A 15,000-nucleotide genomic window follows, 5' to 3' on the forward strand; every position below is an offset into this window, starting at 1 on the left:
CGGAACTCTCCGCACATCTTATGAGACGCGCGCGCGCACACAAACTGTCCACGCACATTCTCATGAGACGCGAGCCTATGGACGCGAGCACACACACACAAACTCGCGCACATACTCAATGACACGCAAGCACACACACTCACAATACCCTAAAGATGTGGAAAAGTCGATCAAAAGTGTGGCTACATTTCTCCAGGCTCGATGCCAACAGCGCGCGATGCAGTATTTGTGGTAAAATGATGGCTGCAAAGACGGTACCGCGACAGATATGATGAAGCCCTTGACAGTGCACGGAGTAAACATAAGAGCAGAAAGTTGCTGCGTCTTCGACTGGTAAATGAAGAGATACCTTGTTGATCACTCTGACTGTGTTTATATTGCAATAATGACCTACTGAATGTACACTGCCGTTCAAAAACGTGTTGGTCAGAATTTTTTTTCAGTAAGCATGCATTAAAGTGATCAAAAATGACCTTCCAAAAACTGTTTTCATATTTCAGCTTTGACAACACAGGAATAAATTACATTTTGAAATATATTCAAATAAGATTTTAAATTGTAATACTATTCCACAATATTACAAGTTTTACTGTATTTTTGATGAAATAAATTAAGCTTTGGTGAGCATGAGCTCTTTATAAAAAAATATATTTTGTACCTTATGTATATGTATAAGGAATATTTAGTTCCTTTGTGCTTTTTTTGTTCCTTTGTGCACTGACTAAGGAGCATGAGTCAAACTGAAAAAATAAAACCAAAGTTTTTCTGAGGTAATGTGTTATGTAATCTTGTTAAAATGGATTTCATAAAATTGGTATCGAAAAAAGTATCGATCAGGAACCGGTATCGAAATCAAGGTATCGGTATCGGTATTGGTATCGAAATTTTTTAAACGATACCCAGCCCTACCTTTGAGTTTTTAGATATTCTGTCAGTTCTTGTGAAATCTCACAGCAGTGTGTGTGTGTGTGTGTGTGTGTGTGTGTGTGTGTGTGTGTTAGTCCCTGAGGAAGGTTGGGAAAGACTCCACAGTGCTGCTCATCTGCGTCACAGTGTTCCTGTCGTATCTGCCGGAGGCCGGACAGTACTCCAGCTTCTTCCTCTACCTGGGACAGGTGCGTAACGGTTTGAGTTTGAGTCCGCAAGGTGGCGTCTGTCCAAATGGAACAGGATATTGAACAAGAAATAGACTCATTTTGACTTGAAAGTAATTATTCATAACCTTCCTTATGAAATTGTGTCAATTTTCCCTTTAAGCACAAACACTAGAAACTGTGTGTGTGTGTTTCAGGTCATTAACTTCTCATCAGAAGCGATTGCAGCTTATATTGCGATGGTGGGAATCCTGTCCATCATTGCACAGGTAAAGACCTTCAGCTTAGTTTTCACTAACCCTCGTCTTCATGATGAATGTATGCAAACATACATATATAATTAACAGTAAATAAACTCCTCTCTTTCTGGTATTTATTGCTAGCTAATGAACTGTGAACACAAGAACCAATGAGGTTCATTCTAGTGTTAACGAGCACGCTTGAGCTTTTGATTATGTTTCTGTTTAGCCTAAATCGGACCTGATCATCTGCTGTCAATCAATGAGCCGATGGCCGATACATTGTTGCATCCCTATTCATGACACTGATTGTCTTTTTGCAGACGTTACTTTTAAGCATTCTAATGAAGAGGATTGGAAATAAAAGCACAGTGCTACTGGGACTTGGGTTTCAGCTGTTCCAGCTGGCCTGGTACGGCTTCGGGTCAGAACCATGGTGAGCTGGATCTACGATCTGAGTCTGTCCTAATACTATGATGGATTCGCAAGCTCTTAATTCGATTCGATTTTTGATTTCGATTCCACATTCGATTTCGATTCTCAATTCAACTCAATGAATATAGATTTAATACAAATCCTTCTTCTTTTTTTTTTAAAGAACAGTGAACATAAATTTACAAGGGGTTAATTAATAAAAAGAAATGAAGAGCCACAAACCTGTATATTAAACTCTTTTTATTTAAGGTACACTTGGGTACATTAAAACAGAACCCAACTCTATATTTCAAATGCATACAATAAATAGACAGGAATTTGATGCAAGATGAAAAATTTATGCTGAAAATTGGACAAGTCAGAAGAGTCACATGCCTTGATCAAACAGGATCAGGTTATTTTATGTTTAGTATTAAACACACATACAGGGCCCTATTTTAACGATCTGAAACGCAAGTATCAAACGCGAAACGCAAGTAACTTTGTGGGCGGATCTCGCAAATCTACAATGTGTTGGTCTGAAGTAGCTTCATTACTCATAGGTGTGGTTTGGGCGTAACGTGAAATAAACCAATCAGAGCGACATCTCACATTCCCTTTAAGAGCAGGAGTGCTTGTTCCATGGCGGATTGCTATTATAACGGCGGATTTGCCAGACGCACACCAGGAGCGGTTCACAGCCGAGGAGACCGACGTTCTAGTCAGGGCCGTAAAACACAGAGAAGTGACATTGGGGATGGAGAAACACACACAAATTAGCTTCGCTTAAACAGGCGTATGGTAATTTGGGTAAATGTGTAAGCTAGATTTATGCCTATTATTTCACATCTTCATGGACACAACAATGATTTCCCTCGTATGGAATATTTTTCCTTGTAATAATGTATGGTTTTCTAAAAATGAGAACTGCTGCGTCTGTGTGTAGATGAGAGAAGCAAAGTGTGTGTGCGTTGTGCTCACGCTACATTATGGCCAAGCATGCGCCCTTAAAATAGCATCTGAATAACACGCCCAACACCTTTAGTTCTAACTGACTTTAGACGAGGTTTCTCCTGGTCAGTGGCGGAAGTGTTTTCTGAAACGTTTGCGCCGGAACACGCCTCCTCTTTTCCCTGAACCGCCCCCGGGAGCGCAAGTTCATTCCCTAATTTACCGACGTGCGTCTGTGGAGGGAAAAGTCCGCTGTGCGTCGGGTGCAGAATAGGAATGATACATGCGTCGCTGTATGAAGTCAATTGTACTGGGTGCGAGATAGGGCCCTATATCTCATAATGGAGGCTGCAAGCCTATGAACAGTGGAGGAAAACTAATACTGGCTTTTGGGTGATAGATAAATAAATATGGGAAAAAATTATTCGTGGCCTTTGAGAATCGATTTTGTTTCGACCACATTTAAAAAAAAAACGATTAATCGAAAAATAGATTTTTTTTTGCCCAGTCATATGGATGAGGTTTATTTTGATCTGTATAGACTGACATTGTTTGTAATGGAAAAGAGATTGAACGCGTGACGCCAGCACTATTGTGAAGGGATTACCGGCCTGTGACTTGCTGGGTTTAAAATAGTCTTTGTGTTTGTGTATCCCAGGATGATGTGGGCGGCCGGGACCGTCGCTGCCATGTCCAGTATCACCTTCCCCGCCGTGAGCGCGCTGGTGTCTCACTGCACAGATCACGACCAGCAGGGTAAGACTCAGACACGTGCGTTAAACGACCTGTCTTGTGTTAACAGGGTAAGACTCAAAACACAACAACAACATGGGCGTTAAAAAGAGCTTGAGTGGCTCGTGTTAAAGCACTGACGGAACCGTACATACTGTTGTGGAAGAAGACTGTTTTGCAGCCGAATTATGTACATTAACAATGATTTAAAATATTAAAGGATTAGTTCCCTTCAGAATTAAAGTTTCCTGATCATTTAAGTTATTTCCTGATAATTTCTTTCTTCAGTCGGAAAGAAATGCAGGTTTTTGAGGAAAACACTCCAGGATGTTCCTCCATATAGTGTCTTCAATGGGGTCCAACGGGTCGAAGGTCCAGATGTGAGTTTCAGTGCAGCTTCAAAGTCTCGACACGATCCAGCCGAGGAATAAGAGTCTTATCTAGACAAACCAGCCGACATTGTAGAACTAAATAAACATTTATATACTTTTAACCACAAATGCTCATCTTGCACTAGTTGTGATGCGACACACATTACGTAATCAGGTTGAAAGGTCAAGCGTGACGTAGGTGTAAGAACAGACCCAGTGTTTACAAAGACTAAGTCAAACGGCATTTACCAAAAAAAATAAAAGGTAAAACAACGATGTCGGACGAATTTGAAGTTGGAGGAGAAAATGAGATGAGAGTTTTTCGCTCTATCCTACATTTATAAACTAGAACACGCGTGACCTTTCAACCTGAAACCGTAATGTGTGTCGCATCACAGCTAGACCAAGACCAGCATTAGTGCTTAAAAGTATATAAATGTTTATTTAGTTCTACAATGTCGGCTGGTTTGTCTAGATGAGACTCTTATTCCTCGGCTGGATCGTGTCGAGACTTTGAAGCTGCACTGAAACTCACATCTGGACCTTCGACCCGTTGGACCCCATTGAAGACACTATATGGAGGAACATCCTGGAATGTTTTCCTCAAAAACCTGCATTTCTTTCCACTGAAGAAAGAAAGACATGAACATCTCGGATGACGAGGAGGAGAGTAAATTATTAGGAAACTTTAATTCTGAACAAATCCTTCAAATTAAAATATCAATCCACATCAAACTGGAAGTAGCGGATAAAATTTTAGTGTGGCAGAATCTCTGCCACTGATTCACAGGATTTGATGATTTGTGTGTGTTGTTTTAGGAGCGGTTCAGGGAATGATCACAGGGATTCGAGGTCTGTGTAACGGACTCGGTCCGGCTCTCTTCGGATTCATATTCTTCCTCTTCAATGTGGAGCTGAAGGAGATGAGCCCCGTCCCGAACCCCATCACGCCCGGCACCGAAGAGGTCAGAGGTCACTGCTCAGTCAAGCTTTCAGGAGTTTCCATTTCCCTTCAGATTGCGGATTGAAAATACGGCCAATGGAAACACGTCAAATTCGCAAAAACTCCCATGTATCGCAAAAAAGTTTTTCCGCTCGCATGAGGAGGTTTTTCAGGCAATTCGAAAAAGGAATGTTTTGCAAAACTGCACTGGAAACAGTTTTCGCGTTTACAGTCACCTGACATACGTAAAGTCGAACGTTCTTTAACGAAGGTGAGGTATGTTTGGACCAAGCGTGCCGCACAAGCCCTGAAAAGTGAAGCCAAAGCGTCTCGATCGCCTCCCGGTGACTGGTCCTAGTATAGGTCATAAGCCCCGCCTCCCCGTGTTATTCAACGGGACTTGAGACCAACTAAACAATTTGATTACACTTCAAATATCTTTTTTCCGAAGGTGGTTTCTATCATTTACTGTAGTTTTTTATCACGCTGATGTAAATTCAAGGGTTTGTTTTTAAAATAAGTTTGTTTTTAGTTAGTTATTTGATGCTATAAAAACAGTGGTGTGACGTCATGATTGACAGCTGTGATTGACAGGTTCTCTGAGCGAAGTAGTCACAAAATAATTAACATTATTTTTCTTACCCAATTGACCTTTCGCAAAGACCCGCCTCCTTTAGTTACTGTTGCTATGTCCGACAAGTCACGCCTCTCACACACTTAAACACACATCGCGGAGCAGAGAGGACACTGACAACACACTGACACACAGGACAGAGCAGGGTACTTTTGATATGAAACAAAGTCTCACCTTTCAAATTTGGTCATTTTGTAAAGAAATTTAAACAATAAATAGCGTTTTGTGGCTCTTTAATGTGTCTGACAGATCACTCAGTTAAAGCGGCTCGTGAACCGATCATCTCTTCCTTCTGGTTCATTTATAGCATCAAATAAGCATGAATGAACATCAGAAGGAATGTTGTTTAACCGCGGAAAGACGTCAGGACACTCCGTTTATCAAGTTCAAATCCTCCAACGTTAATCTACTAACTCTCCTGACCGCTGTGTCGGACAAAAATGGCGGATGGCGGATTATGATTGGTCAGATCGCCTGTCAATCAAACTCCCTGCGAAGGGTCAATTGGCAGATAATTTAGCTTTTTTTAAGCTCTCTTAATTTTGATTGATTTCCCCAGAAAACAAGTCGTCATATCTTAAGTAATTTTACTACTTCAGTAAATGCATCTTGCTTTAAGAATCTGTAGATATTTGGACTGGAAACAAGACAAAAATACTAAGTAAGAAAAGCATTTGTCTGTGTTTTGTCTCCCAGAAGTCCGTGATTCCGGGTCCCCCGTTCCTGTTCGGCGCGTGTACGGTGGTGCTGGCGCTGCTGGTGGCGGTCTTCATCCCAGCTCAACACACTCCGGTGGTGAAGACGTGCGGCGCGAGGGTCATGACGGAGCCGGTGAGCGGCGGCCCCGAGAACGCCTCCGTTCCTGCGAGTGACGAAGACAACGAGCCTCTTCTGCAGGACAGCAGCTTGTAGAGCACTGAAGCCCAGAGAGCTTCCCGTTCCAGGAGCGCGTCTGGAAGAGCTTTTATGTCTAAACGTCTTTATAACAAGGTCTCATTTGATAACATTAGTTAATGCATTAACTAACTGCAGCATTTATTCATCTTTATCATAACTCATATTAATCCACAGTGCAAGAGCTAATGTTAAGAAATACAACTTTTGATTTTAAATGTATTATGTTGAATTTAAAGTAGTAGTTCACTTTAAAATGAAAATTAGCCCCTGATTTACTCTCCCTCAAGTCATCCTAGGTGTGTATGACAGAGTTATAATAAATAATATATATATATAATTATAATTTTAAGTGAACTACTCCTTTAACATGCATTAAGATTTATAAACGCTGTAGAAGTATTTTTCAATGTCAGTTCTTGTTGAATAATGTCGTAAACTAATGCTAACAAATGAAACCTTATTATAAAGCGGCATCTTACTTTTTTATTTTTCTGTCTTCGAATCTTTGAAAGAGAATGTGCCTTCTTCATATTTTGGCATATAGTTCATGTGCTGCCGTGTATCTAATTTGTAAATGTAGTCAGCCAATGTCCTGTAATATATTACTGATGAACTTTAACCTCTGCGCTAAACTTGTACAGACCGCAATAATAATGTCATCGTGCAAAGTTTTCATCTGCAAAACATGATGTTCTTCCTCCGTGTTTCCGTCTCGTTCTCCAGCACAAATATCTCAACATTCTTAATTTACTGGAGAAGAAGAGAAATGACTGAAGATATTAAGAAAAATGCCAATGGAGTCAAAAAATAATCTTGTTTTCCCTTTGAATTAAGTTTATTTCTCTGACTCCACTGTCAGATATTTATTCTTATTTTAAGCACAAACTCACTTCATTTTCAAGTCTTAATATCTTCAGTCATTTCTCTTCTTCTCCAGTAAGTGTCTCTTGATTTAAGAATGTTTAGATGTTTGTTCTGGAAAGCAAAGACAGAAACACTGAGGAACAACATCATGTTTTGTTAGTTAAAGTTAATAAATGGCACAAAACAGACATAATCATTGTTTTTATGTCAGATGCAGCTTTTGATGGATGAATTATTACGAAGTAAATCCTCATTTATGAGCACCAGCTGCTCGACACAGAGCTATACCTCACAGTTAAACATCAGCTTGATTTAATGCATAATGTCTGATATCATTTCCAATAATCACGTTTTTAAAACCGCTTTCCTGATTTATCGCTCGATTCTAATTGACTTTTATGTGATTATTTAATTCGTGTTTTTTTGCATGTTAAACGCAGAGTCAGTTCCATTACGAGATACGCTGAAGATGATCAGATTGATTGCGTTATATCATGTATAAACTGCAGCAATAACCGCATGAACTACATGCCTAAATCCACGATCTCTGAATGTCCGTCGCGTTACTGACGTGTTTTAGCAGCACAGGTTTAACTTTTAATCGCCAATCTTGGGGACCTGATTATTATTATTATTACGCATACTTGAAAATGAAGTGTTGACGTGACTGTATTTATGCGATCGGTGCTGATTTCCACGCATTGATTCGAGAAGCTCGTAGCCCCAATAAAGTCATTTTAGATGTTTTTCAATGAAATGCACTTTGTTTTTTAATGATGTTTCGGCTACAGTGCCATTCCTCATGTCTATGCAGACTCGGTGATGCTCTTTGGTTTGACCAGATTTTATTGAAGCGTGCAGTGCACATTAAGCATTCGTTTGCTGATGTTTGTTACAAGCTGTTCGTTAATCAATGTTTCAATAAACCACTTCATATTCCAGGATTCGATTGGTGTTTTTTCCTCCATCGACAGCTTTTGCAAAACATGATGTTCTTCCTCAGTGTTTCGGTCTCGTTTTCCAGCACAAATATCTGAACATTCTTAAAGGGGTGGTTGATTATGATTTGACTTTTCTAACTTTAGTTAGTGTATAATGTTGGTGTTTGAGCATAAACAACATCTGCAAAGTTACGACGCTCAAAGTTCAAAGCAAAGGGAGATATTTGCTTTTAAAGAAATTGTTTTCTAAGGACTACAACTATGGCTGGTAGAGACTACACGAGCTTCTTCAGGGGTTAGTGACATCACAAACCCTAAAATTAACATAAACCCCGCCCCCGGAAACGCGGTTTATAGATTATCATGACAGAATATGCTAATCAATGACTAGAAGATAACTCCACATCAGCTACATAAATTCGCCAACTAACCATTCAGAAATGTCCTGTTGCTTCTACATGTTTTCACTTCTTCTTGAGTCTCTCCATCATTGTCTGACTCCGGTTTGAAAATAAAAAGCTAAAAGTTGTTGAAATTTTCAGTGCGTGTGTGTGTGAGGGTAAAAGTACACAAGCTGTTGAAGCTCCGCCCCCTGCGCCGGGAGCAGCAGCTCATTTGCATTTAAAGGAACAGACACAAAACAGTGCGTTTTTGCTCACCCTCAAAAAGTGACAACTTTAACATGCTGTATAAAAATATCTGTGGGGTATTTAGAGCTGAAACTTCACACACACACTCAGAGACTTACTTTACATCTTGTGAAACGGGCATTATACCACCCCTTTAAATCAAGATACATTTACTGGAGAAGAAGCAAAATGACTGAAGATATTAAGACTTGTTTATAGAAATAAAAAAACATAAAAAATGTCCTTAAAACAAGAACAAATATCTGCCCATAAATCAGAAAAAGAATCTTAATTCAAAGGGAAACAAGATTATTTTTCTGACCCCATATTAAGCATAAAGTCACTTAATTTTCACATTTTCAGTCTTAATATCTTCAGTAAATGTCTCTTGCTTTAAGAATGTTCAGATATTTGTGCTGGAAAACGAGACAGAAACACTGAGGAAGAACATCATGTTTTACATTGTAGGAAAAACTTGGTGTTCGCATGTTATATTTATGGCAGAAAGCAAAATTGATGAAAAAGTTTTAATTGCAATACATTAAAATGGCATTTCTTTTTAATGACATATCTTATAAAACTGAGTTCGATCAAACAGGATCATAATCATGCTGTTAAACGTTTGGTCACATCAAAACAAACAAAAAACCCCGAAAACCAGATCAAAATGGGTTTGGCATTTTAACTAGTCAGAATGATAAATGCGGTCAAAAATAAAAGCCTGAACTTCAACCCGACTAGCTGTCAGAATTACAGATCTGCTTCCTCAGTGTTTCTGTCTTTGCTTTCCAGCATAAATATCTAAACATTCTCAAATCAAGAGAGACATTTACTGGAGAAGAAGCAAAATGACTGAAGATATTAAGACTGAAAAATTGAGTTTGTGATAAAACCAAGAACAAATATCTGACAATGCATTCAGAAAAATAAACTTAATTCAAAGTGAAAATAAGATTATTTTTCCGACTCCATTGGCCGATATTTGTTCTTGTTTTAAAAAGCAGAATGATTAAAGATATTAAGTTTTCTTCAATGAAAAATAAAAATTAATGGTTAAACCAGGACAAAATATCTGAATCCATTGTCAGATATTTGTTCTTGTTTTGAACACAAACTCACTCCAGTCTTAATATCTTCAGTCATTTCGCTTCTCCAGTAAATGTCTCTTGATTTGAGAATGTTTAGGTATTTGTGCTGGAAAACGAGACACTGAGGAAAAACATCATTTTTTCTTTAAATAAATTAGTAAAGCGCTGCTACAAAAGAAATCCAAACCCTTTAGATACTAAAACTCATCAACAGTTTAACCTGCATTTGAATTGGGATTGCACTCGGAATGAGAGAACTAATAACCGGATCACACTGATGTCTGGAGTCATGCTGAAGATGATGGTGTGTGTTCTTCATCTTCTACAGCAAGCAGCTCAAGGACACTTTAGTGGTGTACATCGGCTGAGTGTCTGAAAAGAGTCGTTTGAGGAACTTTAAAGCTCAATATCTGCAAATGTATTCTTTTTTTAACCATTCTTGCATATATTTTACTTCATCCTCTTCCCTCAGGTCATTCTGACCCGGAAAATATTTATTCATCAGAGGGGTCCAAGACCCCAGGACTTGTGTCGCACTTGATCCACGAATACACACACAATTTTTAAAGGATTCGAGGAGTAGTAAAAAGTAACAAATCCTTCCGTCGCGGGTCAATTTGACCCCATTAGGAATGAAATGAATGCGAGGAATACTTCAGTACACATAGAAAAACCTAAAAATGCTCAAAATTCAAACTAAGAATGCTAAAACTTTACCAAGAAAATGATTTAATAATGTCTACATGTGTCTCTGAATGCACACTGAAGTTAAACTAACTTTAGGACCCAGAGGAACAGCTCATTTACTCCATATAGAGATATAAGGCCATATAGAGTCATGAAATATCATGTTATATTATTATTTTCACACAAGAGGTCGGCAAAGACACACAATGCAAGATATTTAGAGCTGAATTAAAATGAATGAAAGTGTGAGTTATTTTGAATTTAAGTTGAAAGAATGTGAGGAATGTGCTTAAATTACTATTTATTTATTATTTAATGATCAAATCTAGTCATTTAAAGGTGAATAAAATAACAAAAATCTCCCCCCCAAAAAAATTTGCATTAAAAAAATATTATCAAAATGAAATAAAATGAGTTTTCTGGACAAAAAAGTATAATTTTCGGGCTTCGGGTCACTTTGACCCACGAGGGGAGGATGAAGTAAACGGCATGTAAACTGATGACATCACTGATGATGACGTCACTGATGATGACATCACCTCTGTCCTGAAGAGTCTCGATGTATGTTTTCATGAACTCCTTCTCATGTTCGTCCTGAGCTTCTGCGTCATCGTTCACGTCTTCATCCGGAGCGCTGATCGGATTGTCATAAAGTCGGATTAATCTGGAACAGAAAGATCACGATCAGGCTGATCATGTTTTGGATCAATACTCAATCTCACAGACTGAAACCAAGGGTTTCTGAGGGATATTTCACACACACACACACACACACACACTTGATGTCAGGGCTGTCGACGATCTGCGACGGGATGCTGTAGAGCTCGTCTGCGCTGATGACCAGCATCTTCAGGTGAACGAGGTTCGTCATCGTCATCGGGACGCGTCGCACTCGGTTCCTGTGGAGGAACAGCGTCTCTAACGCCTCGAGTCTGAGGAGAGATTCACAGCGGCACAATCATCGTGTGTGTGTGTGTGTGTTTACTCTAGGATTATCAACAGAAACACACACTCTCTCTCACACACACACACACACACACCGGTCGATGTCTTCAGGCAGGTCAGTGAGTCTGTTTTTGCTGATGTCTAAACACTTCAGGTTCTCCATGCGCAGAACACAGATCGGGATACTGGGAAACTGGTTCTCCGACAGATCCAAGTGCTTCAGTTTCTTGAGATTCCGCAGCTGAAAGAAGAGGAATATCCCAGCTAACAAAAAACATTCCCATTAAAGTTATGAAAAATGTTTTGGTTATGTGAATGTTAAGAGAACATTCAGTTCAAACATTATGGGAACTATATTCTCTGAAACAAGAAGTAACATTTAAAAACGTTCAGAAAAAACGTTTCATGATCGATGTATAAATAACGTTTTTGTGCTGATGTTCTGAGAACATTATTGAAGACCAGGGGCCGTATTCACAAAGCATTTTTTCTTACCACTAGGAGTACTCCTAAATCGCACTAAAAGATTTTAGCTAGGAGTTTTCTCTTAAAAGTTATTCACAACGCCTTTCAGACCTACTCTTAGTAAAGAAAAATGACAACTCCTAAACTAAGAGTGAGTCTTCGTTGCTATGGATGACGTCATTACTCATGCACGAGCTTGACTGAAGTGACCACCTTGATTGGCTGATGATTGTAACGCGGGAATGATTCCAAACCCCTCCCCTACGATGATGAGTGACAGGTGACAGGTCTGAGAATGCGTGAGCTACACAAGTAGTGCGAAGGACGGAAGATGATGAATAACTGAATAAATAGCCTAAATGAATAAACAGTAAGGCAAAACAAATAGCCTAGTAGCCTAATGAAACATATGGATTGATGCAATATCTTTGCAACATTATTGAATTAATCTGTCACTATATGCCTCTGCCTACGTTTGCAAAGAGAAGAACATTTTAATTTGATTCACAATGAAACGTTACAATTAGTTTACATGCAATGAGTAGCCTAGTTTTGGTTGTTGTTGGTGGCGTTATTGCATCCCTAGTTATGCCTACAATGCAAAATTGTTCCCTCGTGATTGGAAGCTCCTGTAGCCGCCGCATACGCATTTCAATACATCGCAACGTGAAATGCCACAAAAAGCGGTTTGTGAAGGTCTTAGTGAGTTAGGAGTCCTCTCGACTTCTTTTAAGCTGTCCCAGGCTTAGGTGCTGCTTTTAGGGCTAAAATGCTTCGTGAATTACTCTTAGTCAAAAAATATTAGGAGTCCTAAAGTTAGAGTGACACGGCCATTATTTTTAGGAGTTGCTCCTAAATTCGCCAGTTAGGAGCTACTTTTAGCCTTAAAATTATTTGTGAATACGGCCCCAGATATCTTTGAACGAACGTTCTGTTAATGTTCCTGGAAGAACGTTTGATCATAACTTTGAGAACCTTCACCTGCCGTTAGCTGGGATAGACACAGATATCTGTTATGTGAAAGAATGACTCTATCTGCAGAACTGCTGTACCTCATAGGGAAGCTCAGACAAGCTTCTGTTCGCCGTCATCTCCAATCGCTCCAGATTCTCACATTCTCCGAGTTCAGCCGGAATGCTCCGCAGTTTATTATAATTCACATTTAATTCCCTCAGGCTGATGAGTTTTCCTGTGAAGGACGAGACGTTTGCGTGTGATTTCTAGCGTGTGGAGTGTTTAACTCAGTGTGAGATGATCCGAGGTTTAGTGACACGCACCGATTTCCACGGGAATCTTCGTCAGTCCGTTCTTGGGAACGTCCAGAACACGCAGATCCACGAACGCCTCGATGTACGTGGGAATCTCCCGAATCTTCGTTGCGTGGATGTGCCATTCCCTCAGATACGTCATGAACTGAAGATCTTCGGGCAGTTTCTGCGAATCACAGTCAGAGTAAAGTCACGGACAGAACAAACGCGCTGAGAAACAGAAGAGATTTACCATCCATCGGTCTCCATTCAGCTGGAAGATGAACTTGTTGTTCTCAGTGTCAGAGTCTGGAGGAGGGAGAAGGTCAGAGGTCAGTGAAAACTGTTTGATGAGGTTTAGGCCAGGGCTATTATAATATAATAATACTATTAATAACTATATCTGAAACATAAATATAAAGAAGTATATTACTCAAAATGCTAAAAACAAAATGGCTACTACTTTAACTAAAATTAAAACGATTCAAAATAATATGAACAAAATAGTATCTCAATGATACTGTAATAACCCTGGTCTGGGCAGATGGCAAACGCACTGAGAGAAAACAAGGAAATCTATCACTTCTAAAACATCAACGAAGATTTAGGCTAGAATTATTGAAGAATGTATTTGAACATCAGGTCTAAAAGTACTAAAAGTATTAATCGTTTGCCCATCGGAGAACATTCTCAGAACTTTGGCTTTATAAAGTTCTAAACAAACTTTATTCCAGTAACATTAATACAACGTTCGTTCAATGTTATCTGGTCTTTAATAACGTTATCAAAACGTATTATTTACACATGTTCATGGAGCGTTTTCAGTTAGATGTTCGCCTGACGGTCCTGTATCACCCATAGTTTCATCCAATGACGTGCTTCCACAGACCCCTGCAAATATAGATCCTGTGTGTGTAACAACTCGTGCAGTGACTCGAAGCACGACCGAGGAAATAGTTGATAACCCAAAAAGGATGTTGAACCAACTGTGTAGTTCTCTGCCTGTGCCTGATTGATCTGCTGTGTCTGCAGGGGAGATGGGAGAGGAGCAACGTTCGGATTTATCCTCGGCTGAGCTGTTCAACAGTGCTGTTCGAGACGATCATGTGTCTAACGTCGCTCGAGGTTATTTTACCCCTGTCTTAAGGGGAGTGTGACGATCCGGTATGTGACGCCCCCATATCTAGACGATGGGTGATTCCATGAGTGTTTTCACCTGGATGCCCTTTCTGCCCTTCAAAAGGAGCCCTTTTACTACTCCTCGGAGCTCCACATTTTGATTGATTACGTTGCTGGTCTCTTCTGTTGCGACATTTGGAGCTACACCACACGACACGACACTACGCTACGCTACGCTACGCTACACTACACGCTACGCTACACCACACGACACTACACTACACTACACTACGCTACGCTACACTACACTACACTACGCTACACTACACTACACCACACGACACTACACTACGCTACGCTACACTACACGCTACGCTACGCTACACGCTACGCTGCGCTACACGCTACGCTACGCTACGCTACACGCTACGCTACACTACACTACACTACACTACACTACACGCTGCGCTACACTACACGCTATACGCTACACGCTACACTACACTACACTACACTACACTACACTACACTACACGCTACGCTACACTACACTACACTACACTACACGCTGCGCTACACTACACGCTATACGCTACACTACACTACACTACACTACACGCTACGCTACGCTACGCTACGCTACACTACACTACACGCTATACGCTACACGCTACACGCTACGCTACACTACACTACACTACACTACACGCTACGCTACGCTACGCTACGCTACACTACAC

At 40.0% G+C, this 15,000-nt stretch overlaps 2 protein-coding genes across 3 annotated transcripts in view; one reads left to right on the forward strand and one right to left on the reverse strand.

Annotated features, from left to right (window-relative positions):
- The window catches only part of mfsd14bb (major facilitator superfamily domain containing 14Bb), an 11,074-nt gene extending 4,635 nt beyond the window's left edge, over window positions 1-6,439 (forward strand). For both annotated transcript variants that reach the window (XM_084389538.1, XM_084389539.1), the window contains exons 7-12: window positions 1,002-1,115; window positions 1,292-1,363; window positions 1,657-1,769; window positions 3,357-3,454; window positions 4,621-4,766; window positions 6,075-6,439. In XM_084389538.1, the coding sequence (XP_084245664.1) occupies window positions 1,002-1,115; window positions 1,292-1,363; window positions 1,657-1,769; window positions 3,357-3,454; window positions 4,621-4,766; window positions 6,075-6,290 (759 nt within the window). In that variant the 3' untranslated portion in view covers window positions 6,291-6,439. The remainder of the gene's footprint in view (window positions 1-1,001; window positions 1,116-1,291; window positions 1,364-1,656; window positions 1,770-3,356; window positions 3,455-4,620; window positions 4,767-6,074) is intronic.
- Window positions 6,440-7,970: 1,531 nt separating this feature from the next.
- Window positions 7,971-15,000, reverse strand: part of srp19 (signal recognition particle 19) — a 24,146-nt gene continuing 17,116 nt past the window's right edge. Inside the window, exons 7-13 of the mRNA XM_084389544.1 lie at window positions 13,395-13,450; window positions 13,172-13,328; window positions 12,947-13,083; window positions 11,525-11,670; window positions 11,264-11,416; window positions 11,024-11,148; window positions 7,971-10,169 (exon numbers count right to left, since the gene is read on the reverse strand). Of these exons, the coding sequence (XP_084245670.1) occupies window positions 10,120-10,169; window positions 11,024-11,148; window positions 11,264-11,416; window positions 11,525-11,670; window positions 12,947-13,083; window positions 13,172-13,328; window positions 13,395-13,450 (824 nt within the window). The 3' untranslated portion in view covers window positions 7,971-10,119. The remainder of the gene's footprint in view (window positions 10,170-11,023; window positions 11,149-11,263; window positions 11,417-11,524; window positions 11,671-12,946; window positions 13,084-13,171; window positions 13,329-13,394; window positions 13,451-15,000) is intronic.

This window comes from Rutilus rutilus (assembly GCF_951802725.1).
Source record: "Rutilus rutilus genome assembly, chromosome: 19".
Classification (NCBI taxonomy): Eukaryota; Metazoa; Chordata; class Actinopteri; order Cypriniformes; family Leuciscidae; genus Rutilus; species Rutilus rutilus.